The sequence below is a fragment of the Perognathus longimembris genome, chromosome 18 (genome assembly GCF_023159225.1).
Source record: "Perognathus longimembris pacificus isolate PPM17 chromosome 18, ASM2315922v1, whole genome shotgun sequence".
In the NCBI taxonomy this organism is placed as follows: Eukaryota; Metazoa; Chordata; class Mammalia; order Rodentia; family Heteromyidae; genus Perognathus; species Perognathus longimembris.
This window is the reverse complement of record NC_063178.1, coordinates 23,658,172-23,684,478: the sequence shown is the minus strand read 5'-3', so window position 1 is coordinate 23,684,478 and position 26,307 is coordinate 23,658,172. Positions and strand designations below refer to the sequence as shown.

Below are 26,307 nucleotides of genomic sequence, written 5' to 3'. Positions count from 1 at the left end.
TAAAACTTTCAGTTACTTTTTAAAACTAAGAATAAGGGAGAGATTCTTTTTAAGAAGAATATTCTAGTCTTTGAGAAGAATTGTAAACCATGTGTTACTCATCCCTTCTTGCCAGGCATGGAAAGCTTTAGCCCTGGCTGTTCAGCTGCCCTGATCTTGTTTGCGCCACAATTTCTTTTGCTAATCTCTGAAGAAAAAAGGAAAAAGAAAGAGAAAAAGGAGGTGCTGCATTTAACAAAATTTTTAGTTTTGAAAGATTTAACATTTGCTTGAAATTAGAGATTGTACTTTAAATTAATATAGATGCATTTTAAGTGAAAAGTCTGCAGTGAAAATTCCTAACATGTTATCAAAAAGGAAGAATAGAGAAGAAGGGAGGGAGGGAGGGAGGGAGGGAGAGAGGAAGGGAGGGAGGGAATTAAATAGGGACAATTATAATCTTATGAATAGAAATTTGAATACAATACTATTATTTCATAGTTGATTTCTACATAGATGTCTCCCCAAGTCATCTGCACATTTGTGTGTGTGTATATATATATATACATATATATACATATATATATTCAGTCATATTTGTCATCCAGAAGGATTTGTTCCATGTATCAAAATCCACAAATGTTCAAATCTCATATAAAACTGTGTGGCATTTGTATATAACCTGTGCACATTATCCTTTATACTTTATAAGTCATGTATGTATGACTTATACTTAACACAATATAAATACTAATCTCTGAAAGAAAAAGGTAAAAGATAAAGAAAAAAGGAGGTCCTGTAGTTAACAAAACTTTTAGCTTTGAAAGATTAAAAATTCATGCTCTGTGGTTTAAAGAACAACAGCAAGAAAAACTCTGCACAAGTTCAATACTGACAAATATTTTCCACACATTTTTGATTAGTTATTGATTGAATTCATGGATACAAAGAAAGCAGACTGTACATATGACATATATATGTAATAAATATATCACACATTTAAATGATAGAACTGAATTATACATGCAATATATAAACATTATAGATATACATAAATATATGTCAACTTTTCCAAATAGTAAAATACTGAATATTCAAGAAACATAATGGGTTGGCTGGGGATATGGCCTAGTGGCAAGAGTGCTTGCCTCGTATACATGAGGCCCTAGGTTCAATTCCCCAGCACCACATATGCAGAAAATGGCCAGAAGTGGCACTGTGGCTCAAGTGGCAGAGTGCTAGCCTTGAGCAAAAAGAAGCCAGGGACAGTGCTCAGGCCCTGAGTCCACGCCCCAGGACTGGCCAAAAAGGAAAAAAAAAAAAAAAAAAAGAAACATAATGGAACCTTGGATTTGACCATAGAGTTCCTTAATAACCTCGACAAGAGCCATCTCAGTAAAGTGTGTAGAGTGAGCCCCAGCTGGGAGGGATGGAGGAAAGAGTTGAGAAAGAGATGAAGAATATGAATCCCTCTTATGAAAAGCTCAACTGAAAGACCATGAGAAATGGCACAGGTGGTAGATGAGAAGAAAGGAGAATCAGAAAGAATGTTTTAAAGGTAAGATACGCTAGAAGACAGTTGCATACTAGGGGAAGGAAGTTGTTGATGACCATGAAGGGACCATGTCAACAGTGAATTATAGAGAAAAAAAGGCACAAGTACAAGAGTTGACCTTTACTCAAAGCAAGGATAATTCTTCCATTGGGACCACAGGATGGAGTCAGTTGATACAAACACATAATTCTTGTTGCTTATAATTACTGAAGTATGAGTTATGGATGTCAGCTTAGCACTTGAGAACAGATTTTCATTTACTTCCATATGCTACTTGTTCAACTTCATTATACTTCTTTCCAGCATTGTTACAAGTCTTATGAATATATATTTATCTCTACCATCCAAAATAAGGTGTATGACAAAAGGAAAGGGCTCTGTAGTTGAAGAAGTAACTAAAACTTTAGTGGGACTGGGTAGCTGTGACATCTGTCACTCCGGATGAAATAACACTGTTAACCACAGTGGCCAAGCTACAAGTAGATTAAAAATGATTCTTGCCCGGTCCCCAGGTGAACCTGTGGTCCTGTTGATACTACAAGTTGTTTTGCTTGCTGACAATTAAAGATGGATAAAGAAACTAACATACAGACTTTAATGAGATGTATGTTTAACAAGGGATTGCTATTCTACCTCAGTGTCTCTGGAATCACCTTAGGTAATGGAATTTGGTATTTGCAAGAGTATTTTAAACCAAAGTAAAAGCAAATAAAGCTGTGCCATTACAATTGTACAATTACATAGTAAGGATGAAAACAGAGCATCAGGCAGCAGTAGTTGTTTCGTCTTTTTCTGTATAGAACTGAATGAAAATACAAGGGAAACTATAATAACAGTCCCTAGGGGCATCTATGACCTTTGACAACAGAGAAAGAAAATATTTATAGTTTGAAGCTGCATCTCTTTGGTATTACAGAGTAAATGGAAAACATAATCTGGTTAACAAGCTGTGTTTTCCACAAGAAGATGAAAATCTTACAGAAAGATTCAGACTTTGCTTCTTCCAAGTCTTACAGAATGAAAACATTCAATAAAGTAATACCACCATTACCTAATTCAATGAAGAAAAATATTAACAGTGTAGAATTATCTTGAAACACACAGACACACACATAATCTCAAATAAATAGAAATAATTTTTGTCCCACAGTTGATAAACATTTACTAAAAAACAAACTATTCACTCATTTATTCAAAAAGTATATTTTTAACATCTACTGTTTACTGGAATTCTGGTCTAGGAGTATGAAGTATCTTAGTCAGCAGGTTACAACAAAACAACCCTATTCTCAACAAGGCTTATATACATACCTATTGGAAGCCTGGGAAATACATGGAATATATTAGTAAGATAAGTTCGTATCTATTTTAGTTACTTTTCTCATCACTGTAACAAACTACCCAACATAAACAGGTTAGAGGAGGAAGGATATATTTGGGTTCAGTTTGTAGTCGTGTGGCATGCACGTGCTTAGAACATCATGGCGGCCATCGTATGTGTGGAGACATCCCCACCGTAGTGGAAGTAGAGAGAGCAGCAACAGGGAAGAGGCAGACAAGAGATAGCCTCTGAGGATATACCACCCAGTGATATAATTTCTCCAAGAAAATTAGTTGAGTGGTTAACTCCTTTATACAACTACTTAAAATAATAATACCTGAAAAAAAATCTCACTCACCATCCTACATACAAATACTCAGATTGCTGGAATCCTGCACCAAGATGACAAGTTAAATCCACAGAGATGCATACCCAGTTCACAAGAATGGAAAGAATTATCCTCTTCCTGGGCTTTATGGATTCTTTTAGTTTTGAATTTGCTTTATGCCTTCTTCGGTCTTAAATATTTGTGTTTAATTCTCCATTAGACTGAAACTGATTGAATGGAGGATACAGATCTTACTCTACCTGTAATAATCCCACAGTACTAGGTCAGTGCCTTGAAAACAGCAATGTCTCAGTACATTTGGGTTAGGTTGCGTCGATTACTTCAACTGACTGAAACAAAACAGATATGAAAAGGTTCTAAAGAAAATGCCATTCCAAAATCTGTACTCATCACTTTTATCATAAATGCAGATTTTTAAATCTCATAAAATTTATTTCACTTACAGTTCTACTATAGAGTACATGACATGCCACTGCATCTGACGAATCAGTGTATCTGTGTGTGTGTGTGTGTATATGTGTATACATATATTTTAAAAAACAATTTGATGCTAGAAACACAAAAATTAGCCAGTGCTGTAAATAGTCATGCTCACTTTGAAATTCAATGATGTATAAAAATTATGGGAACATTTAGATGGTCTTGCGAAAATCTAGCTACACTTAGTCATTTTAAAGAAATATCCAATATTTCTGGAGGCCAGTGCCTCATGCTATAACCCTAGCTACTCAGAAGGTTAATATCTGAGTATTTTAGTTCAAAGACAGCCCAGGCAGGAAAAATCTTTATCTTCATTTAACACTCATATCCATTTAACTACCAAAAACAGCCAAAAGTGGTGCTATGATTTTAAGTATTAAAGTGCTGGCCTTGAGTACAAAAGATCAGGAACAACAGTTGGAAGGAAAGAACGGAAGGAGGGAAGGAGGAAAGGAGGGAGGGAGGGAGGGAGGGAGGGAGGGAGGAAGGAAGGAAGGAAGGAAGGAAGGAAGGAAGGAAGGAAGGAAGGAAGGAAGGAAGGAAGGAAGGAAGGAAAATATCCAATATTGTACTAAGAAAAATAATTTTGTTTGTGTTCCTATTGAAAAAATTACAAAGTGTTCAGTTTTGTTTTTCTTTCATACCAAAGTGGTAGCATGTCAAGGTGATAATGACAACTTAAGCCACCAGTTGCTTTTACATCTTTGCATCCAGGCACTTGAACATGAATTAGAGCTTAGCTTTTGTCCAAATGTATCACAATCTGGGAGAAATTATAAGCATGTGTCCATCTGATTAAATGTGAGAGCTTCTCCACTAGTATTTTCTCCTTGGAAATTTCTGGAATCACTCCACAAAGGATGAATTTGAGTGCTGACTTTGAGGGGACAAGTAGATTTTGTCAGTGTGGACAGAAAATAATTTGGATGTAAAAAAAAAAATAGTGCAACCAGCATTCAGAGAGCACATGGCCTGTTAGGGAGAGTTCCATGCAGAGTTGATGGACAGAGGTGCTGGGACAATTGTGTGGGGTTGTGAAAGACATGAATTTTATGCCAAGAAACTTTTAATTGCGCTATAGAAAATGAAGAGCCATGTGGGGTTTTTAATCATCACAGGAACCAAATCATTTCTAAGTTTGTGGCAGCCACTGAGAAAAGCATTGTGTAAGATGACTTCTCAGGCGAGAAGGAGGGAAGATAGCAGCCAGCCAAGTATTGATCTCCCTCTGCTCCCTGTCATTTGTCAGCAACACTCTTTAGCTGTTAAATGGACCCATAAAAACAGATGAAAATCCAGAGCATTTCACTTCAGTTAAATGGATAATTGGATTTTTTCTATTTTCTTAAAAAGAATATATCAAAAACGTATTATGGGGGCTGGGAATGTGGCCTAGTGGTAGAGTGCTTGCCTAGCATGCATGAAGGCCTGGGTTCAATTCCTCAGCCACCACATACACAGAAAAAGTCGAAAGTGGCACTGTGGCTCAAATGGTAGAGTGCTAGTCTTGAGCAAAAAGAAGCCAGACAGTGCTCAGGCCCTGATTTCAAGCCCCAAGACTGGCAAAAAAAAAAAAAAAAAGTATTATGAATCGCCTCAATTACAGGGAATTAAATAAGGTAGGACCCATTTTGTTAATCATGTATGGAAACCAGCTATGTACAAACCCTGCTGGAAGTTGTAGGGAAATTTATTCACTCACTCATTCAGCTAACATTTATTGAGGACCTACTATGTTCTATAAGACCGTTTGGCTTGTAGGATACATACAGTGGGGAAGCAGGGACATAGTCTCATGAGTCTGAGTTCACATTTCAGTAAGGAATTCACATATTACCTAAGCTCCCTGCACAAATAAGTGTATAATTCCAAACTTTTTTATGTGCTATAAAAATGATTCGAAAAAAAAATTAATTCAGAATTCCAAGCAAGTAATGGTGGCTCACAACTGTAATCCTAAATAGTCAAGAGGATCTTGACTTGAGGTCAGTCTGCACAACAACATTCTTGAGACTCCATCTCAACAGGAAACTGTCATCAAAACTACAGTGAGAAACAGAAACAGAAGGGTCCTGAGACTGGCCCAGGCAGAAAACAAGATCCTTTTTTGAAAAATAACCAAAAGCAAAAAGGGATGGAAACATGGTTCAAACATAGAACCCCAATTTGCAAATAGAGTAAAACACTGTTCCTAATGGCGTAGCAGTGATCTCAGACAAAATTAGAATACAAAGAGTTCAAATCTTGGAAAATGGGCATTTGTAAGGGATGACATCATACATAGGAATTTTGAGGAAACTTTAAGTCATTAGCAAATTAAGGATAGTTCTTGACAGAACTGATGAAGTTTTTGGATCATTCACAAGGTTTCATAATATCACATTTTCCCAATGGAGAAACCAGTGTATTAGGATCTGTTCTCCTGATCTGTAACTGAATTTAGTAAATTACATCATAGAGCTGTTAGTCTCATATATATCTAAAATTTGACTTCTGATTAATATTAAGTTCTTAAATATGAAATGGGTTTTCTCCACAGGCACGAACGTATTCACACCAAGAAAAATAACTTGAGCAGATCTCCAGCCTCTGATCTGAAGGATGTAGACGATTTGGCAACCCTAGATGTTTTGGATGAGGTAAGGATTGGAGTTAATTATTCTTAGACATTCTAGAAGTTTCTAAGTGATACGAGTGATGTAGAGAGGGGATTCTTTCATGCTTTTCTCATTTCTTACCTCAGGATTTCAGATCCTTCCATCCATGTCAGTTTTTTTGATGTTCAGATGACAAAGGTATGAGAGCCCCCCCCCCATCCAAGCATGAGATATTATTCCAACTACCTCAGAAATATTCCAGATATCTCTTGTGCAGGCACCCATCCAAGGCATTAAACACAGGCTTTTCTGCCTTTCCCCTCACCTCTCTGAATTCCAGGTAATCCAATCATTGAAAAATCAATGGCCTCTTTTTGGTAAAGTCTGAGTTTCGTCCTGCCCGTTCAAAAGCTTTTTAATGTTTTACTTCAGAAATGATTCTGAGCACTTTACTCATCAATACAACCAATCCAGAGATATATTTTGGGTCTGGGATGTGCACCTGTGATTCACGTGTTGAAGGCATGGTCAGAATGCCTTCCCATTATCTATTAGGAAGTGGAGGAGTGTTTAAGAGGTAGGGCCTATTGAAAGGCCTTAGGTCTTTGGGAGAAAGGGGCCATGCCTTCGAAGGGGATTGTGGGACCTTGGCCCTTTTTCTCTTTCTCTGCTTCCTTGCCTGTGATATAAGTGGGTTTGCTTTACCACATGCTTCCACCATGACAAACTGCCTGACTACAACCCCAAAAGCAATGGGGCCAACTAACTACAAACCGAAACCTCCAAAACCATGACCCAAAAAGCCATTTCTTTCTTTTCTTCATTTATGTATTGATATTGTAAAGGTTAAGTACAGAGGGGTTACGGTTACAAAAGTCGGGTAATGAGTCCATTTTTTGAACAGTGTCACCCCTTCCCTTGTGCTCTCCCAGCTTTTCCCTTCCGTCTCCACCCACAAGTTGTAGAGTTCATTTTCAACATAGCGTCTAGTGAGCATCACTGCTGCATTTGTTCACCCTTTGTCCCTCCCTTTCTGTGCCCACCCTTACACTCACAAAAATGATAAATGAGCAAGACAAAAGGAAATGAAAACAGCAACAAAGAAAAACAAAACTTGTTTCCACTTTCTGGAGTTCATTTGATAAATATTATTTTATATGTCCAGATGTACATAGTTATTGCACCCATGTGATCCTCTCTTAAGAATGTCGTCTTTGGTCTCAGTCAATGTGAATGCTTAGAGAGCTGTATAGTTAGTCACGTCACGGTGTATTTTTTCTTTTACCATCCAGTCTGTTTACTTGTAGATGTATAGACACCTTCTATTTACCACAAATGAGGAAAACCATGCAACCTATGTTTCTTTGGGTCCATCAGAAAGAATGACATTGTGCCATTTATAAGGAAATGGATAGACTAGGAAAAAAATTATATTAGGCAAAGTAAGCTATTTCACTTTATACATTCATTTATCTCAGGTATTTGTTACAGTAATGGAAAAGTGACAAACACATAGTCATTTGATCATTTTAGGGTGTGCAAACTAATCAAGTACTTCCTCTGAGGAACAGGAAACATGTTAAAATCATTTTTTCTAGTTAATAAATAGCTGACAACGTTCTTAATCCTTGCATATCAAATCCTCCAGTGATCTGAATTGCTAGGCTTGTGTCGTATAAGCTCTCATTTCATCATGTCACTGATGAATGTGCATATTAAATTCTGAGATTGTTATTATTCATTGTCTATGTTTTAACTTTTTTCCCTTTGTTGACCTAAGATCTTTTGTTCCTATTTTATGTCATATATAATCAGGGGTGACTTGTGATGATATAAAAACTGATTCATGTGCACATAGCATTTATCAACTATGAAGTTACATTTCTGAATTTTTTCACTTCACCTCATCCAGCCAAATGTCTAAGATATTCCACAAAGCTACTAATCACTTGTATTTGGAATGAAATAAATGCTCAGTATCTCTTTTCTAGTATTCTTTTCTTGTGTGTGTGCTGGGCTGACAACGAACTTGGGGCCTTTCACTCTAACTTGACTTTTTCACTCAAAGCTGGTGCTCTACCACTTGACCCATGCCTCCACTTCCAGCTAGGCTGATTAGTTGGAAATAGAGTCTTGAAGGTTTGTCTGCCTGGTTTGGCTTCAAACTTCAATCCTCAGATCTCAGCCTCCTAAATAGCAGGGATTACAAGCTTCAGTCATTGCCACCCAACTCTGTTCCTTTTTTTTACCTCATGGACTGCATGTACTCTTTCCTTGAAATCTGTATAACATAATTTGACATGTTTATGTACCATACATCATAGAACATGTAACATATAGACCCTTGGAAAATGAAGTTAATAATCACATTCTTTTTTGTCTATCAAAACTAAAGGAAGTGCCTAAGCAGTACTTACAGACATGTTTTTACATTTCTCTTCAGTATAACTATTTCTTTCTAATCCTTGGTCCAGATTCCAAATGTCTTATTGGGATTGGGATATAGCTCACTGCAAAGTGCTTGCCTAGCAGGTGCAACATCCTGGGTTAGATTCTCCGCCAACCCCCGCCCCCACACACACAGAACAAATGTCTTATTAATAAGTTACCATTTCATTTTTACATTGTAATTGAGCACAAATGGTTTTAGAAAGAAAATTTATCTTTCTTTTACTTCAGAACACAGTCTCGGAGCACTTGGAGAACTGTTATGCCAAAGACCAAATCTATATCTATGTGGGAGATATACTCATTGCTCTCAACCCTTTCCAGAGTCTGGGGCTTTATTCCACAAAGGTACGTGGTGTGGCTTGTGTTCTGTCACTTTGTAGGAAGAGTCTTGATTGGAATGAATGCCAGTAAAGAAGTTACCCAGCACTTTGGCAAGTTAAGCAGTATTTATTAGCACCCCTAGGCAGAAAAACTGATGGAATCATGCCAATGAAGTGTGTGACAATTCTCCAAAAGTGTACATTAGGATGTTTATTAATAGTTATTAGTAATAGTTTCACACAATATAGCATATTCCAAAATAAATGTCTAGAAAAGAATAATGTCTACCATTAAGCCAATTATTTGAAAATAAAAAAGTAAAACTACATCACTTGTACATGTATTTCACATGTAAACCTCACAGTGGGTTTTTAAATTTTACATATTGATTGGCTTCATTATTAAAACACAATGTGTGTTTTAAGAATATAATTATATTATTATCAATTATTCAACCACTAATGGTTTAAATACAGAATTAAACTAGGCTATTTGGGTGTTTTTTTAATTGGACCTATTCTCTTCTAGCTATCTATGTTCTCTAGAAATCTTAATTAATATTGTACCTAACAATTCTTTTATGTATTTGAAAAATATGTATCTGTTATCTTCTACCATCTTGGAATTTACAGAGTAAGGATAAATGTATGAACCGATATTACAGCAAAATTAAGGCTTTCCTACTAATTAATTGTGTAATATCATACACAAGATATTATAGGTGAAAAGAAGTAAAAGAGGAAAAGAAGTGATCTGATGTCAGACTGTGGTTTATCGTTCAGCAGTTCTTGGAACTGAATTCAGGGACTCACACTTGCTAGCAAAAGTGCTCTACCACCTCAGCCACACCCAAAGCCCTTGTTGCCTCTAGTTTCTTTTTCAAGTAGGGTCTCACACTCTTGCCCACGCCAACCTTACACTGGTCTGTACAATCACACCTGCTTGTCAAACATTATATGCAAGGAATAGTCAACAGATGGAGATCTGATTGTCCTACATAGAAAGTACTTCGTTTGAAAAAAGAATCGCATTTTGAAGCTTTCACTTCTGTGTTGGAATGGTATGCAGAATCTTTTTTCCCACATTTTTTCTTAGCATCAATTCGTTTTACAAGCAGGGAGGGGTCATTTTTTACATGTCCATACACATACAGATTACCTCGGTCAGACTCACCGCCTCCGTCATCATCTCTTCTCCCTATTCCCAAACCCATCTCAAAAGGATGTACTGTTCCTTTAGTACACATTTTAGCCAATTTACCTTCCTTCAAGTTTTTTTAAAGGCCACCACAGTGACATTATGCTATTATGCTATATTATGTCATATCTCACACTGAGTGTTTAAATCAAGTTTTTATTTTACGTAGTAATGCATGACTTGTGCGTGTACAGTTATGTCCCTATATAACACAAATGTAATGGTAGGAAGTGGTATTTTCATTCTTTAAAGTGGAATTCGATATACAAATGATCACACTTCAAATAGAAGCAGAAACAAACCCAGTAAGCCCTGTAAACTGTGTTCTTTTTAAATTTAGCTTTCCCAACTATACATTGGAGCAAAGAGAAGTGCCAACCCTCCTCACATTTTTGCAATGGCTGACTTAGGGTATCAGTCCATGATCACATATCATGCGGATCAGGTAAGGCAAGCCTCGTCACACACGGAATGTCCCCTCGTGGTTTCTTGTGCACCTGTTGAGTTTGGTAAAGGATAAAGTCTTCTCATCATCTCCTTGTGCAGTGCATCATTATTTCTGGAGAAAGTGGAGCTGGAAAGACTGAAAGTGCTCACCTTCTAGTTCAGCAGCTCACCGTGCTTGGAAAGGTAGGATTTATTTTCCTTCTGTAATTGCAGAAATATGCTTGTAATTTAAAGCTGCATATAGCTGATTAGATGAATCACTAATTCCCTCATGTAATAAGGAATAGAAATTACAAATCACTGCTGTGAGCCAGGCACTGAGGGTTCAGGCCTGTAATCCTAGCTATTCAGGAAACTGAGATCAGAGAATCACAGTTCAAAGCCAGCCCGGGCAGGAAATTCCATGAGACTTTTATCTCCAATGAGCCACCCAAAAGCCAAAAATAGAGCTCTGGCTCAAGTGATGGAGCACTATCCTTCAGCACAAAAGCTTAGGGCCCCAAGATCTGCACACACATACACACAAAGGAATACAACTGTTATCTTCTACATTTAATAAGACAATGAATAATATAGAAAGATTATACTGTTTTGAAGGTATTCCAACTTTTCTTATTAGACCTGACCTTTTAAAGTCAGCTGTTTTCCCTTTATTAGTACTAATTTGGTATAAATGTTTTCTTTACATTTTCTCCTGTGTATGATAACAGAACCAAATAATCATTATACAAGCATCAATTGCATCTGTATGTATATGCAGTAAGCTTACCTTATGTATATACTTATTACCCATAATTTTTACCAAGCATGGTCAAAAATAATATTTTTTAAATCAGAAGAAATTTCAAATACAAAATTGTTAAATTCCACACACATGCAATACACAGGAAAACTGATATAGAAAAGTCAATCCCATATTGTGGTCACTTGTGTTTAAATCACTGTGTGAACTCCTGAGTGTTTCTCTGCTTTTAATTTTGTGAAAAATCTGTCTCCTCCAAAACAAATGGTGCCCCCCCCCCAAAGCAAGGTAAATGTTAAATGTGTTTAACTCAAGTAATAAAGTATAAATTTTACCATCACTTCACCAAAGGTGACATGTAGACAAAAATAAATGAAAAGTTGTACAATACAGTAGTCATTTGGGAAACAGTAGACACCTTTAAATGCCTATTACATTGGTTAAAATCTGACAAGAAAAAGCCCTATAACAAACAGTACAAGAAATGTATCCAATGCCTAACATATGAAACTGTAACTGTACATCACTTTGACAATAAATAAGAAAAAAAGGATCCAGAGCAGTTAGGATTTCATATATTATTACTGTTATAACCCTTTCATAGTACAAATTTGGATGCTTTTTGTAAAGTACATTGGCCATAAAACCCACCAGTCACTTCACCAAAGGTTTTAATACTTTCTACCAGGTAGGCTGATATGGAATAGAAATATATTCTGCTCAGGGAGTTAACATGACCTTTATCCTTGAGAACTGTGATCCCTCGGGCCTCTGAGAGGTAGAGATCAGGAGATTGGTGCTACAACAGGCTCTCTTCTCCCCTCTCCATCCCTTCCCATGGCTTGGCCCATCAACTCCTGTCAAGACTTCTAGGATAAGAATATCTAAGAAGTCTGAGAGACAGTGAAGTAAGATGTGACCATGATACTTAAGCAATGGCCTTTCTACACTATCTTGATTTGTGAACCAAGAGAAGTCCTCAACAATAATAGATTAATTGCCTGTGGATGTAGTCTTGTAGATCTCAGCAAGCACAAAATCTAATCTCCCTATCATATTCTAGATCTAAGATCTAGATTTAATGTCTAATTGTGTGCTGTCCATTCTGCCCTTATCAGATCTTATCTTCTGTTTTACTTATGTAAAAAAAAAAAAGGCATAAATGAGAGAGGCTGTCTAGCAAGTGTGAGGCCCTTACTGCCTCTTTTAGAAGACTTAAAGCCCTTATGCAGCTCGACACCTCTGTGTGACTGCACTTTCTGGCCCACTATTGTTCTAGTGTAGCTCATATCCAGAAACAAGCTATTGCTGCTCTCCCTCAACTTTCAAACTCTCCATACCTTTAATCCAGCTGATCCCTGAGCGGTCTGAGTGTTGACACGGACAATCGGCAGCATGAGCTAATTTCGGCCAAAATGCCCGTGACTTGGAGACTCCTTCTATGTCTTTGCCTTTCTAGCAGTGGTTGGCTCAAGTGAATTTCTGGTTGGCAGAATTTCCAATAAAATGGCAAAGAAGAAAGCCAAAATCTAACACAGGTTTGAGCAGAAATGTCATTGGGACAGCCACCTAGGCTGCTAGCCTTGCCTGCCACTCCGCTCTTCCCACCCTCACTTCTAGGCTGCTGGGGTGGATACTCCTAAGTCCCATTCCTCCGTTTCTGAATCCATGAATTGTCTTTACCCTCTTAGTTCTTTGCTCATTAACAAGGAAAGGGACTCTGGCTTTGGGGAAGGCATAGATGAGGGCTTGAGCCCAGGAGCACAGGAATAAGAAAATGAGAGTTGTACCTCAATAGCACGTAAGTTCTATCTGATGTCAGGCACTGCACAGAACTGTATTTGAGTGCAAGCCTACAGAGTATCTCTTCCCTCTTTGTAAGAAAGCAGGTGAGTGAAATCGCATAAAGAAGGTGATTGTGGACCAGACTGTTACCTCCGCCATCTATCAAGAATGTGCTCTCTCCTATGTTCATGTCCACAGAAAGTGCTTATCAAAGAAGAGACATTTCATTATAGACAAAACTAGTTTTACTCATTTTTTTCAGTATCTTGACATTTCCTCCCTAGTCTAATAACAGAACCCTGCAAGAGAAGATTTTACAAATGAACCATTTGGTTGAAGCCTTTGGCAATGCCTGTACTATTATCAATGATAATTCCAGCCGATTCGGAAAATACTTAGAAATGAAATTTACCTCTTCTGGAGCTGTAGTGGGAGCACAGATTTCTGAATACCTTCTGGAAAAATCCCGAGTTATCCATCAGGCTATGTAAGTTCATGTCAGGTATCTTTTATTTGTCTGGGAAATGTAAGCAAAAAACAAGGCTTTGGCCTTAACAGTAAAAATGTCTTTCTTATTCAACGAAATTGTGTTGGTGACTTGCTATAAGCAAGACACACAATTAAAAAGACTCTTCTCATGTCATTGGTGAATTAATAAAATAACCTAGAAATTATACTACCAACCAAAAACCTACAGCCCATCGTGGAGGTACAAACAGTGTAAGTGAGAGCAAGGTCTCAATTGAGAAGAATGTATTTCTTTACACAAAATCAATGTGAAATTTAATTAGAAGGAACTGAGTCTATCTATCTTTTAAGTATAAATATATGTTTTTCTTTTTATCTAATGCTATACAGAAATAGATGTTAGTAATAATTTTGTTCTTCCTGGGCTTAAACACAACAGACCAAATAAATGATTCAGGAACAAGCTGTTTTGTTGATAGCTGACTTATGCCATCAGAACGATTCATAGTTTGTTTTCGTGTGTGTGTGTGTCAGTAATGGGGATTGAACTTCAACATTCTCACTTGTTTGCTTTACTCATGGCTGGAATTGTATCATTTGAGCAAGGCACTTGGGGATTTTTGCTGTTAATTAGAGATGAGTCTCCAAGATTTGTCTGCGCAGGCTGGCTTTGAGACACTCTCATTATTAGATCTCAGCTTCCTGAGTAGCGAGGATTCTAGATATGAGCCACCAGTACCTCGTGAAATAAGTTCTTAATAATTAAAATACTATGAAATATTGGGGCTGGGGATATAGCCTAGTGGCAAGAGTGCCTGCCTCGGATACACGAGGCCCTAGGTTCGATTCCCCAGCACCACATATACAGAAAACGGCCAGAAGCGGCGCTGTGGCTCAAGTGGCAGAGTGCTAGCCTTGAGCGGGAAGAAGCCAGGGACAGTGCTCAGGCCCTGAGTTCAAGGCCCAGGACTGGCCAAAAAAAAAAAAAATACTATGAAATATGTATTCAATAATGGGTTTTTTCCTCATAAATTGCCTAAGGAACTATTTTAGCTTTACTGTATTGTTTATTGTAGAAAATCATGCCACATCCAAAATTCACAATCCCATTGAAATACAATTCCATTATAATTTGAACAGTGCTACATTATAATTTATAATAAGACAATTTTCCATTTTGTGTGTGGGGTTTGTTGTTGTTGTTGTTGTTGTTGTTGTTGCCAGTTCTGGGGCTTGAATTCGGGGCCTGAGCACTGTCCCTGGCTTCTTTTTGCTCACTCTTCACTTGAGCCACAACGCCACTTGTGGCTTGTTTTTTTCTATATATGTGGTGCTAAGGGATTGAACCCAGGGCTTTGTGTATATGAGGCAAGCATGCTACCATTAAGCCATATTCCCAGCCTTATGTGTATTTTTTTTTACTGAATTTAAATTCTATTTTTACATTTTACAGAAGTTTTTGTGACTTTTGAAAATGAGGGGATCCAACATACAATAGAAGCATTATTTGTAGGTACATCATTTAATTATAAATTTTATTTAAATACATCAATCAGGATGACTAGAAGGAAAGAACAAGAATGAATGGTTAGCTCAATCTAATAAATTCTGAGCCCACAGACAGACAATGGTGAGGAGCCATTTGTACCCATAGGCCTGCAGGGCTCCAAGTAAGAAGGCACCGCAGAGCCTGAGGAGCAGCCAGGAGTGCAGCTTCCGTCCAGGGGAGCCTTGGGGGTAGGAAACCCCACCTTCTTCCTTCCTCTGCTTCCTCTCTCCAGCCTCCCGGTGCTTCCTATTGGATGAACCCAAATGGAAGCCAGAGGGAGGGAGGGGCCCGGGTCCTGCAATCTGCAGCCTTCAAGCACACAGAGCAAGACAGAGAAGATTACAGAATGACTGTGGGGACTCGGGAAGACACAGCAGGAAGGGCACCAGAGCAGACATGTATTGTTTTGTATGAACTCCCTCTTCTTTTAGGAGAATTGATTTCTTGCATCTCTACCTGTGTCATCCCTAACCCCCCTCCCCTGGCCACACTTGTTTCAAATCACCTTTCTCCTGACATTCTGATACCTTGTGACTTAAAATCCTTTTCTAAATGTTGATGATTTAAAAAAAAAAGAAAAATGTACCCATAGCCTCTTTAATTTCAAGGAGAAAATGAGCATATTGAAGGCAACGCTGAATCATTCTCGTAAATGTAAATTATAGCTGTGTCTGCTAGCACTTCCTTCTGTTAGGGTGGTGTAGTCCAGCACGCGGTGATTGCATTGCTCTCCCTTGCCAGCCCCTTAGCAGGCTCTCTAGGCTTCAAAGTGCACACAGTGACAGGCATGGTGCTGTCTGCTGTAGAGAGGGGGGAGATATATTTATGAAGCAGTTATTCCCTGCCAAACACTGGGCTGAGCCCCTCACGGCCATGGTGACTTTTAATTCTCACAGTCAGGAGACAGGGTTTTATTGTCTCTTTTATAAACTAAGGAAACAGAGAACAGAGAATTTTAATTAGTTGCCTAATGACCAAAAGCTAGTAAGTAACTGAGTTGGAATTTAAATCCTTGTCTCTCACTCAATCCTCATTTTTCCTTCTTTTTTTCTTTCCTTCCTCTTCCTTCCCGCTTTCCTTCCTTCTTCCCCTCCTTCCTACCTTTCTTCTTTCCCTTCTTTTCCTCTTTTCCTTCCTTTCTTCCTTTGACAGGTAGTTATCCAGTGTCTACTATGTACTAAAAACAGAAGCTGCAGGGGCTGGGAATATGGCCTAGTGGCAAGAGTGCTTGCCTCGTTTACATGAAGCCCTGGGTTTGATTCCCCAGCACCACATATATAGAAAAAGGCCAGAAGTGGCGCTGTGGCTCAAGTGGTAGAGTGCTAGCCTTGAGCAAAAGGAAGCCAGGGACAGTGCTCAGGCCCTGAGTCCCAAGCCCTAGGACTGGCCAAAAAAAAAAAAAAAAACAGAAGCTGCAAAGCCAATTTAAAAAATGATTCTTCAGCAACTCACAGTCTCCTAAGAACTCGCACATGCTCTCCGAGTCATTGGTTTCTATTTTCTCTACGAAGTAGGAAGTGAATTAGGCTGCTAAGAATGAGCTTATAGGAGACCGAGGGGAGACTGGATGTTTGAGACAGGGGAGCTGTAACTAAAACAGCAAAGTTCCCTGTGGGGGAATGTAAAGGGTTGTCAGCTCTAGGGCATTCTTTCTGGGTGCTTTGTCACATTCACAACTTTCACAAGTGAGTTGTGCTGTGCCTAGGTGAGGATTTTAGAGTGTTAGGAGCCTCAATTGTGTAGGTGATCTCCAGGGTCCAAGGCAGGTGAACACAAGACCACCTCGAAGGCGTTCCTTCAAGTGGCTGAGTGGAACTCCAAAGCATAAGTAGAAGTACAGCTAGTCAGGGAACTACTTTTGGTTGGCTTGCTGAGATCCTACAGTTGTCTATGTGGCTCTGCCCCGGGAATCACGTGACTACATTGGCAGAAGTGTGGCTTGGAGCACGACATAAAATAGATAACCTTTGAGGTAGCCTCTTTCCCCTGGCCTTCCCTCTGTTAACTCTGAAGGTCAGTGTATTTCTCAGAATATCTCCAGGTCTTGTCAAATCAAATGCTCTGCAAGTGTAAGCTGATGATTAAGAAGAAATCTACTAATTTCGTGTCTACATTTATGAGTCACTTCAGTTAATTGTACATTGCCTTGTTTAGATTAAAGATGCAATACACAGTGCAATCAATGTGATTTCATTGGAACAAAGCAAAGTAAATTGCATGCCATGCTAGTCTTAGACAACTTTTATTATTCTGTGGTGAGAAAAGATCAGAGCTCAAGTTTTAGATTTCCTCTCACCTCACTCACGTATAAGGTTTACTGTCTGTTGAATTGTTCCTGGTGACTGCAACAAGCAACAGATAGGAGCGGGGAAGAGGCTGATCTAAAGGGTTTTGAATGAAAGCCACACAGGCAGTATAGACCAGTGGAAGAGCATTTGTCTAGCATGCTGGAGGCCCTGCAGTTCATCATCACCACTGCAAAACACAAAATTAAAAATGAACAAAAGGTGTATCAGACCTTGATTCAGAATCCTCCCCGTAGACATCTGTTCAAACCCTCACTTCTGTGTTCCATGACTGGCTTCTGGTTCTTCTTCTTCTTCCTCGGACTTTCCTTCTCTGGCTTAGATTCATGCATCCACTCTCAAAATGGATTTATGGGTAATTGTCCAGGAGGCTTTTCTCTTTTGCTCTCTCTGATGTTAAGTATCAATTTCTTCTGACACCATGATCTCAAAACAACCAGCTCTGTGTAACTGACAGCCAAAGATAGACTTCTGCTAAATTCACCCCTTCCATTTCCAACCACCAAACACCCTTCAGCCATCTCACACTCAACTGAATTTGTGCCCCAAATGTGAGAGGTTTTGTTCTTTTTTCCCCATAGTCCCCTTGGAAGCACCCACTTCTAGCTATGGAAAACTCTCTCTTCACCCTGCATGTCTAACTACAGAGGAAGCTAGATTGAATGCATTTCCACAATCAGAGGTTTACTTCCCTGCTGCCTCTCTCTCTGAAACTATATTACCTCAAACTCTGTTCCCTCAGACCTGACATATGAAAGATTTGCATTTTCTGGACATTTGAACTGTCTTCCAAAGCTTAAGGATATCATGTCTTCCCAGATCCCTGTAAGCGTCTCAACCCAACATGCATAATCAAGTGTTCCTTACTTCTCCCTCGAGCATGTCTTCCTTCATTTTCAAATGTAAGCAAGAATACTAATCTGCTTTATTCACTTGATCAAGCTCTGTTCCTCCAAATTCAGCAATTTGCCAACCTTCAGGAAAGACCACCTAAAATACATCTAAAATTCTTATAGGCACTGCACAGATATCAGACCTGTAACCACAGTACTTTAAACTTGGGTGAATTGTGCCTTAGAGACTGTGAAAATAATTCTTGTACTAGCCTTTGGCAAAATCTTGAACTAAAAGTAAAGATTTTACAGTAAAACCACAGATGCTCCAAAACCCCAACTATCTTTTACATCACTGGAAAAGTCAATTTATATGGATATGTTTGCATTACCATCGATTTGGGAGAAAGCTTCTTCCTACTGAAAGAATACATAATTTCTGAAAAGAGAAAAGTTTCCATTCCCCATGGAGATTATCCTTCAAAACAGGCAGGAGAAGACAGGAACGTTTTAAAGTACCTGTTTGCTCTTTGAAATAAAATGATTTGGAAGGGATGTTGAGGATTTCATAGGCCAAAGCTTTCCGAGGCCCTCTTGCTTAAAGAAACTTATTGGCATAAGAATAATGATTTCTTTTCTGAGCACCTTTCATTGACCCCTAAGGGAGCGCCACAAGGACGGAAAGGTGAAAAGGAGCTGGGTAGGAGGCGAGTGACACCTGGCCTGCAGGCTCTATCTATGTGGGGAGTGACAGAGGGGCCCAAGCACAGCTTGGGTCATGGCCTAGGGCAGCAGGAGGTAAAGGGAGCAGCAGCCAAGTAGTACAGAATCTCAAGACTCAGCCTTGAGCTTTGTGATGAGTGAAGGTTTGAGTGCAATTTCATTTTTTAATTATTATTAGGTGTTGGGTTTGTTTTTTTTTTGGGTTGGCCATGGGTCTTGAACTCAGGACATGAGTGCTGTCCCTGAGCTCTTTTTGTTCAAGGCTAGTGCTCTAGCACTTTGAGCCATAGCGTCACTTTCTTTTTTCTGGTAGTTAATTGGAGATAAGAGTCTCACGGACCTTCCTACCCTGGCCTTGAACCAAGAAGCTCAGATCTCGGTCTGCTGAGTAGCTAGAACCACCAGCACCCAGCTCTGTGCAATTCTTTTTTTTTTTTTTTTTTTTTTTGGCCAGTCCTGGGCCTTGGACTCAGGGCCTGAGCACCGTCCCTGGCTTCTTCCCGCTCAAGGCTAGCACTCCGCCACTTGAGCCACAGCGCCGCTTTTGGCCGTTTTCCGTATATGTGGTGCTGGGGAATCAAACCTAGGGCCTCGTGTATCCGAGGCAGGCACTCTTGCCACTAGGCTATATCCCCAGCCCCTGTGCAATTCTTTTAATTGCACAAAATAATAGGTTTTATCACGACATTTCCACGGGTATACGTCCCACTTGATTTCCGCCTCCAATGGTCTACCATTTCATTACATGATTTCTTAGTTTATTCACTTTGTTTGTATCTATCTATCTTTCACATATGAGAGAAAACAGGCATTATTTGTCTTTCTGAGTCTGCCTTATATCACTTGACATGTTGATCTCCAGTTCTATCCATTTCCCTGAAAACAATATACCTCATTCCTTTTTATTGCTGAATAATGTTCTACTGTATATAGCTACTGCATTTGCTTTGTCTGTTCTTCTGATGATGGACACCTGGACTGACTCCATAGCTTGGCTATTGTAACTTGTGATACCATAAACATGAGTGTGCTGGGATCGCTCTTGCAACGCTGACTTCCATTCTTCTCACTTATAGCCCCAGAAGGGCAGAGCAGCATCACATGGGAGTTCTGTCTTTAGTTTTTACTTCCATGCTGATTTCTACAGTGTTTGCAATCATTTACATCCCCACCAACAGTATATCCCCACATCAGAAGGAGTTTTTTCCCCTCTCTCTCTGTCTGTCTCTGTGTCTGTCTGTCTGTCTGTCTGTCTGTCTGTCTCTCTCTCTCTCTCTCTCTCTCTCTCTCTCTCTCTCTCTCTCTCTCTCTCTCTCTCCTGGTCCTGGAGTTTGAACTCAAGGCCTAGGCACTGTCCCTGAGTTTTTGTGCTCAAGGGTAGCACTCTACCACTTGAGCCACAGCACCATTTGGGGCTTTTTTTGGTGGTTCATTGGAGATAAGAGTCTCACAGGCTTTCCTGCCAAAGCTGGCTTTGAATTCTATTCCTCAACTCCCAGCCTCTTGAGTACAGGTAAGGATTACAGGTAAGAGCCACCAGTACTTGGCAAAGTTGTTCTTGATGATTGCCATTCTGTCCGGAGAAAGATAGAATCTCCTTGTCATTTTGATTTGCATTTCCTTTATAGTTGAAGGATGTTGAATATTTCTTTGTGTTTTTATTATCCATTCACATTTTCTTCTTCTTCTTCTTCTTCTTCTTCTTCTTCTTCTTCTTCTTCTTCTTCTTCTTCTTCTTCTTCTTCTTCCTCCTCCTCCTCCTCCTCCTCCTCCTCTCCTCCTCCTTCTCCTCCTCCTCCTCCTCTTCCTCCTTCTCTTTCTTCTTCTTCCTTCTTTCTTCTCCCCCCAGCCTGCCCCACCCTGTCAGTCATGGAACTTAAACTCAGGGCCTAGGTGCTGTCTCTGAGCTTTTTTGCTTAAGGCTAGCGCTCTACCACTTGCGCGCAACTCAACTTCTGCTTTTTAGGTGGTTAATTGGAAATAAGAATCTCACAGACTTTCTTGCCCAGGTTGGCTATGAACCATGATCCTTAGTTCTTAGCCTCCCAAATAGCTAGGATTACAGGTGTGAACCACCAGTGCCCAGTGATATACTTACTTCTTTTGAGAACTGTTTGTTCAATTCATTTATCCAATTTATCATTACAACACTTTTGCTATTGAATTTTGGAGTGCCTCATATATTCTCAGATATTAAACCCTTGTCTAATAAGTAGTTGGCCAAGATTTTCTCAAATTCTGTAGGCTGTCTTTTCATTCTGGTCATTGTTTCTTTTAATGTGTAAAAGCTTTATAATTTGATGCCATTCCATTTGTCAATTCTTGCTCATATTTCCTTAGCCACTGGAGTCCTTTCCAGAAGTTGTTGCCTATCTCTATATTTTGAGGCGTTTTCTATTTTTATCTCAGATAGTTTCTAAGTTTGAGGACTTACATTAAGATCTTTGATCCATTTGAAGTTGATTGTTGTACAGGGATCAAGTTCCATCTTCTATATGTAGATATCAAATATCCCTAAAAAGATTCTTTCCTTCAAACTATGGTGTTGGCACATTTGTCAAAAATCAGTTGGCTATAGCTGCATGAGCTTATTTCTGGATCTCCTGTTCCACTAGATTCTTTCTGGCTTTGTGTCTGTACTAAGCTATTTTTTGTTATGTCGTTCTGTGGTATAATTTAAAATTACGTATTTATTCTAATACCACTTGGCATTGTTCCTTTTGCTCAGGGCTGCTTTGGCTATTTTTGATGCTTTGTGCCTCCATATTTATTTTAAGATTGATTTTTTAAAACTTTGTGACGAGTGTCATTGGGTTGTTAATGGGTATTGCATTGAATCTATGGGTTGCTTTCAGTGGTATAGCCATTTTTATCATATCAGTTCTTCCAAACTAGCACTTTTGATCCAACGTGTTCTTCAGTTTCTTTCTTTACTGTTTTATGGCTTTCATTTTGGAGGCCTTTTTCCTCTGGTTAGGTTTATTCTTAGTTGATTTTTTTTAGGCAATTGTGAATGTGCTTATTTTCCTGATTTCTTTCTCAGCATGTTCATTGTTGAGGAGACTGTCATATTAACTGAAAGGGGCGGGGGGGGGGTGCCAGTGGAAGTAAAGATAGCACAGTCCTAGGGTTTGGGACATTACTGTTAGTTTGACCCAGGTAAGAAGAAATCTCCCCTGCCCCGATGATAATGAAATGAGAAGTTGTGTGTGGATTTAGAGCACTGGAGCACAAGAGGAGTGCCAAAGAGAATGGAAACACTGCAAAAGAAGTGCAAATCCAGTCTTCAAAATGGCCACCAAAGCTATTAAGAGTAAAAAACAGGGCAGAAGAAAGGGCATTGGAAAGCTGGAGGGATTCCTCCTCTTTGTGGTAGAGAACCTGAACTTGGGATGTGTTCTAGGGTCCCAGGGTGAGAAAGAAGCTACGAGAGAAGGAGGGGAGGGGACCAGGACCCTTATGCTACAGAACACTCTGAGCCAGACATAATCATCTCACTGTCATTCCTGTTTCCTTAACTGAACTGTTCCATCATATGGGAAATGTTTGTTGTACTTCCAATCACGGAGCCATGGAATTTGGAAATTATAGGAAAACAATGCCAAATTCAGGTGCCAGAAGCTCATGCCTGTAATCCTAGCTACTTAGGAAGCTAACATTTAAGGATCACAGTTTGAAGCCAGCAGGGACAGGACAGTCCGTGAGACTTTTAACTCCAATTAACTACTAAAAAATCTGGGAGTGCAGCTGTGACTCAAATGGTAGAAAGCTTAGGGACAGCACCCAGGGCCTGAGTTCAAGCCCTAAATCAGAAAGGAAGGAAGGGGGGGCGGGGAGGGAGGGACTCCTCATTTAAATGGAAAATGGAGTCTCAGAAAAATAATATAAAATATAGTTAAAGAGTTTTAAGTCAAATAGATTTGAATGTGGAATCTTCATCAGCTCTTTGGCTTTGGGGGGATATGTAGTTCTCAGACTCAGCTTCCTGGTAGATAAAGTGGGGAAATCTTGCTTACCTTGGGCAGTTACAGTGATTAACTTTGATAAGGTAGCACTTTTCTTAATGATTTTTCTTCTTTCTATTCCTCTTGACAAGTAAGCACACCAAGAAGTTAAGGACTTTTGACTGTTTGGCACCTGCTCTATGCCCAGTACTTCGAACAATGCCTGGAGTTTACATAGTAATGTACATTCACTGATTTATATCAAGTCTGGAGTTTGATGACAGTGACTGTTGAAAATAATAAGAACAACCATAGAAAACCAAAGCACAGTGTGTAGGGAAGGCCACAGAGCTCACAGCTGTTGTTATTCTAATCATTGTACTTCCAAGTAGCTTTAACAATTAAGAAATATATTCTTACTAACCGCCTTCCTGAAAATGTCTTCTATTTTTCAGTGGAGAAAAAAACTTCCATATTTTTTACTACATCTATGCTGGTTTAGCTGGAAAGAAGAAACTAGCCCTTTACAAACTACCTGAAAATAAGCCTCCTAGGTAATCCAACACGTTGTATTTCCATAACGCTGTCACACAACGCGACGTAATCTCAGACAGTGATTCTTCTCTTCATTTTTCTCCTCAGGTACCTACAAAATGACTACCTCAGAACAATACAGGACATAACAATTAATAGTTTCTATAAATCTCAGTATGAATTAGTTGAGCAGTGTTTCAGAGTCATAGGTTTTACAATGGAGGTGAGTATAAAAGACATTGGAAAGGCTTTTTCTTCTGTATGCATCACTGGTGTTGGCAGCTGGCACTCCGTGAGTCTAGTGAATGCCAGGCTCTGTACACAGTGCTCTGTGTGGGGCCCTACGTGGTATTTATCATGAGTCTTTGATCATCATCAGCTTTGATGCCTTAAAGCTGCTTCCTGGATTTTCTTAGAAGCTTTCCAAGTTTCTCTGGCTTTGTTTCCCTTTCCATCCTATTGTATATGGGTTGGGCTTGTGCTTTTTTGTTTTGTTTCGTTTTGTTTGGACTACTTGTTTTTAATTGGGCTTACCAAGTTTTCAATCTGCAAAAAAAGTGAATAAGGCAGAAGTAAATATCACAGGATGTATTTACAACACATTCTATCCACTTTCACATTACCTGTATTATTACTGGAATCATTATCATTCTTCTGTGCCGGTACCAGGGCTTGAATCTATGGCAACACTGTCACTCGGCTCTTTAGTTCAGGCCCAGCACTTCAGTCACTTTTCCTGTTTATTGCCTCTGCTGGCTCCAAACCACAGTTCTCAGCTATCTGCTTCTTGAGTAGTATTTACATGTATTATTGATTTCAGCTTTATCTTTTGTATGTTTATTTATTTAAGTAGCTGAGGATTTTTGTTCTTTCTCTTAAGGAGAATATTCGATCCCTCTATGTCTTCATTTTTCTAATTTAATAATAGAAGCATGTAAGGCTTTCTAATAATTTTTTGTCTCTAACATTGATTTTGGAATTTCTTTATTTCTCTTTTCATTTTTGTACCAATGTATCTTATTTAATAAGGACGTCTGAAGAATTTTAGAAATGCCTTGGAACTCTGGCTTAGCCGCTCAGTGCTGCTGTGTAGACTCAGAGCCTGTGAAGAGAGAGGACGCTCTTTGAATGCGAATCAGGCTTTCTGATAGACCTTTAAGAGCAATGGAGGGAGTGGATAGAAGCAAAGTTCGCTAAACACATGCATGAGAATGTCTGGAACCCTTTCATGCAATTAATCTATGCTAACAAAAAGAAAGGATGAACCCTTTAAGGAAAATATAATGTGATTTATTGAATTTTCGTTTTATAAATGACCCTCCTGCAGCTTTAAGCAGATAGGTTTTCTGCTTGGGAAGCTTACTGAGATTCCTTGGGTTGGTTGACAGAGCTCTAAAAGTTTAAGCTAAATAAGGTTATATGTAGCTAACTCTTCCCAAATAGCTTAGGAATTTTTATCAGCAGGACATAAACTGTGGAGGTGCTAATAGAAGGGTAGCTTCACAAAATTCATTCAAATTTTATGCACTTCAGTCATTGATTCAAGTTATTGTATAACCTCCTTATAAAATAGAGAGGACTCCTGTGCTAGTCATCTTTCCGTCACTACAATGAAATATCTGAGATAATTAACTTATTAAGATAAAAGGCAGGCTAGGGGGTAGCTCAGTGGTAAAGTGCTTGTCTAGCAAGTACAACATCCTGGGTTCAATCCCCAGCACCAAAAAAGAAAACATCAAAAAAAATACAGTTTTCATGATTCCAAGTCATAACTGGTTGGCGCTAGTAATGAGACAGTCCATCGTGATATGGAGTACACCAAAATCACTCACGCTGCAAGTTGGGTTTGGAGGAGATGAGTGCCTTATCCTACAATTCTCTTTGAGAGCACACACCCCCAGCGACCTAAAGACCTCCCCACTGGGCTCCATGCCCCAGAGTTCCACCACTTACCAGTAACACCACCCTGAGAACCAAGCCTTTAACACATGGACCTGTAGGAGTCCAAATTCTAAGTTATAGAAACTACCTTCTAAAACAACTGAGAGATGATTGACATGTTGAACTTAGTGCAGATGTCTGGGCAAAGGCCAGAGCAGCCCATGTCTCTGATAGGTTATCTATTCTGGAGAGTGATGTCCTAATTGTGCTGAGAAGATGCCACAAGACAACCTCTTGTCAACACAATCTCATGTATATGCATTAACCAATGTCCCAGGCATCATAAGCAACCACTTGAATCCTTTGCTCTTGTTCCGGCAGGAAAGACAAAAATAGTGTCCTCCTTCTGAGATTTTTCTACACAGTATAAATCCTAGGGGAGCTGCATGAGAAATGTGTACTGACTACCATGGTGTCAGTTAGCCTCCCCACTTCAGCTTCACCCCAATGCTCTCCTGATCAAGGTCACTTCTGCTTGCAGCGCTGTTATTTTCCCCTGGCACTATTCAAATTCCAGTCTGATCGATCTTCCCCTCCCTCCATTATTTTCCCTTCACTAGCATCTGCCTAACCTGGTCCTTATACTGGCACAGCTTATACCTGTGGAGACAACTGATTTAAGCCACCCAGAGTATTTAAGAGCACTCTGCTCTTAAAGCAGAGCCAGTTTGTTTGGGCTACATGGAAGGAAGAAGCCAGTAGCATGCATCCTATTCTCGAATCCTTGGGCAGGAGATTAATGCTGTTAATGGATGCTCCTCCTGAAACTGTGTTCTGGCGCTGGG

At 39.3% G+C, this 26,307-nt stretch overlaps 1 protein-coding gene across 1 annotated transcript in view; it reads left to right on the top strand.

Moving 5' to 3' along the window:
- Myo3a (myosin IIIA) overlaps positions 1-26,307 on the top strand; it is a 138,481-nt gene that overhangs the window by 49,816 nt on the left and 62,358 nt on the right. The window contains exons 9-15 of the mRNA XM_048367605.1: positions 6,224-6,323; positions 8,961-9,077; positions 10,591-10,695; positions 10,797-10,880; positions 13,509-13,711; positions 23,503-23,601; positions 23,690-23,804. Coding sequence (XP_048223562.1) covers positions 6,224-6,323; positions 8,961-9,077; positions 10,591-10,695; positions 10,797-10,880; positions 13,509-13,711; positions 23,503-23,601; positions 23,690-23,804 — 823 coding nt within the window. The remainder of the gene's footprint in view (positions 1-6,223; positions 6,324-8,960; positions 9,078-10,590; positions 10,696-10,796; positions 10,881-13,508; positions 13,712-23,502; positions 23,602-23,689; positions 23,805-26,307) is intronic.